At 48.9% G+C, this 2,467-nt stretch overlaps 1 protein-coding gene across 3 annotated transcripts in view; it reads right to left on the reverse strand.

Annotated features, from left to right (window-relative positions):
* Positions 1–1,498: 1,498 nt before the first annotated feature.
* SLC24A2 (solute carrier family 24 member 2) overlaps positions 1,499–2,467 on the reverse strand; it is a 253,195-nt gene continuing 252,226 nt past the window's right edge. The window contains exon 10 of one of the 3 annotated variants that reach the window (XM_024126763.2): positions 1,499–2,113. In XM_024126763.2, coding sequence (XP_023982531.1) covers positions 1,864–2,113 — 250 coding nt within the window. In that variant the 3' untranslated portion in view covers positions 1,499–1,863. The remainder of the gene's footprint in view (positions 2,114–2,467) is intronic. The other 2 variants (XM_055087221.1, XM_024126764.1) reach the window with 2 other exon arrangements.

Genomic DNA, 2,467 nt, shown 5'->3' on the forward strand with positions numbered 1-2,467 from the left:
AGCTTGATCTTTATCTTTATTCAGTTGTGAGTTCTGCATCCTGTCTCCCTGTGTTAGGAGGGACGTGCTCACCGCAAAATCATAGCAGCATCAGTGACACAACAGACTGGAGAGAAGCCATGGTGTGTGCCAACTTAGATGCAGGATGGCTACAGGATAATGCGCCAACCTCTATTTACTTTTTCAACTGCTTATAAGGAAGCATGATTTGGGGAAATGAAAAACTCTGCATGTTTTTCAGTAAGTTAGTCCACCTAATCTTTTTTCTCTGTTGGTTTTGTTTTCTTTTGACATAGACCTGAGAAATCATACAAAATGTCAAATAGAACTTGGGAGCACTGAATGAATGAAATGAAGATGTCCCTTGAATGCTCTGAAAATCAGATCCTTGAAGTGACTGGCTTGAAGCCAGTGTAAAGAAGCTGTTGAGTGTAGTCTGCAGTGTACTCTGTGAGCTAGAAAGAGTCCCAGATGGGGTCCTGATGGCAGGAGAGACACCCGTGGTGCATGGGCTTTAACCAAATCCTGGTCCTGGCACCACTAGACACAGGACTCAGAAACCTTCCTAGTTAACAAACGCCTTTCCAAACATCTTGAAGCTGCCTTAAGGCAAGCAGTATTGATCACAGTCATTCTAGTTCTATTGGTTGGAGGAACAATGATTTCTTTCTTCAGCCACTGAAGCCCTTTATGACCACACTGGAAGATGCATTAAAGAACCACGTCCTTAGGGGGCAAGTCCCGCTGAGCGCCTCTACTGGATGGTATTTCTTAGTACATATCCAGGCTCTCTTGGCAGGCATTTTGATGCCCTCAGCATCAAAATATGTCTGAATGACAATCACAACTAAACTTGCCCCCCTTCTTTTGATGATAATGGGACATGCATTGGAACAGTATAGGTTCAGTTTATATAGTCTTGCTGTCCTAGAAGTGCACTAATTTGCTTTGCAATCATATTTTCTACTTGCATGCTGGGGCAATATATAACCCCCACCCCCCCAAACCCAACCCTGGTCACCTCCCCCTTGCCCCAAACCAGTATCCACCCAGCCTGGGTTTTACCTCTGAATGTCCCAATAACCCTGTCGGTTTCAGAGAGTGTACCCCGGTTGGGGTGGGGAGACAGTCTTCCCGGTTTGGCTTGTGGGAATATTTTGGAGGGCTAATTTCAGGGCCCCTACAGGCCCTCTCCAGCCAGCCCTCCCTCGTGCAACCTATTTTCCTAAAATATCCACCGTACCAGGCAGAATCCCAGTATGTCCAAGGTAGGCTGAAGGTCACAGCAATGATTCTCTTAGCTCACCTCTTGCACTTAAGAGGTAAAGCTCAGACTGAAGGTCGATGCCCCTCTTCAGATAGGTACTAGAAATATACTAGAGCTATCCCTGAAAAGATGCAGTTGTATTTATATATATATATATTTATAATTTTTCTTTCTTTGTATTTGTATACAGGTATGTACTACTCTATAGGTGTGGAAGGAGAGGTATAAATACAGGAACAGGCAGGGGTGTGTGCATGTGCATCTATACATAATATATATATTTTATATGTATATATATCACCTCTGTCATTCTTTGCATCATGACAACGACCAGCGAGGAGTACCTGTCAGCAGTGCAGGGAGAGAAGCCCCAAATGCTGGGATCTCTTTGTCTCTTGCGTGGAGCCACTGCAGGAGGCAAGGATGGGAGCAGCCCAGCAAATGAGTGGGCCCAGCGTGAATCCATCCTCTGTCAAAGCCACCAAGGAGGAACACTTGAAACGCCCAGGGCTGTGTGCCAGCGGAGGTCAAGGAGCCTACAACCCTGAGCGGGGAGGGACAGTCCATTTTGTTGGCTCAAGATATGGCTTTTCCTGCTAGATGGAGACAGGGCACATGAGGATTCTGTCTTCCAGGAGGACGCTGACCACGAGGAACCCAAAGTAGAGGCCAAACATGATGAAGCCCAGGAATTTGTTCATCCTCCATTTGCAGAGGGCGATGGAGAGGATGACGAAGAGCAGCATGATGAAGAGGAGGACGATGGCGCAGAAGAGGCCATTGCTGCTGACAGCCACGGGTTGGAACCTGTGAACGATGGTGTACAGGAGCCAGGGCAGCGGAAGCCTGTGGGGGAGAGAAGCAGGGTAGAGGGGGCGCAGTCAGGCACGCTGAGGAAGGCACAGGACGGAGCATCAGCTTCTCGGAATCTGTGACTGGAGACAAGTGTCCTGTTAGGTTCACTAGGACTCAGGCCTGGCTGAGGCAGGAAATCATATTTACAAGGAAGTCAGGTGAACTTTAAAAACCTTGATCTAGGGCTTCCCTGGTGGCGCAGTGGTTGCGAGTCCACCTGCCGATGCAGGGGACGCGGGTTCGTGCCCCGGTCTGGGAAGATCCCACATGCCGCGGAGCGGCTGGGCCCGTGAGCCATGGCCGCTGAGCCTGCGCGTCCGGAGCCTGTGCTCCGCAACGGGAGAG

Source organism: Physeter macrocephalus, chromosome 9 (genome assembly GCF_002837175.3).
Source record: "Physeter macrocephalus isolate SW-GA chromosome 9, ASM283717v5, whole genome shotgun sequence".
In the NCBI taxonomy this organism is placed as follows: domain Eukaryota; kingdom Metazoa; phylum Chordata; class Mammalia; order Artiodactyla; family Physeteridae; genus Physeter; species Physeter macrocephalus.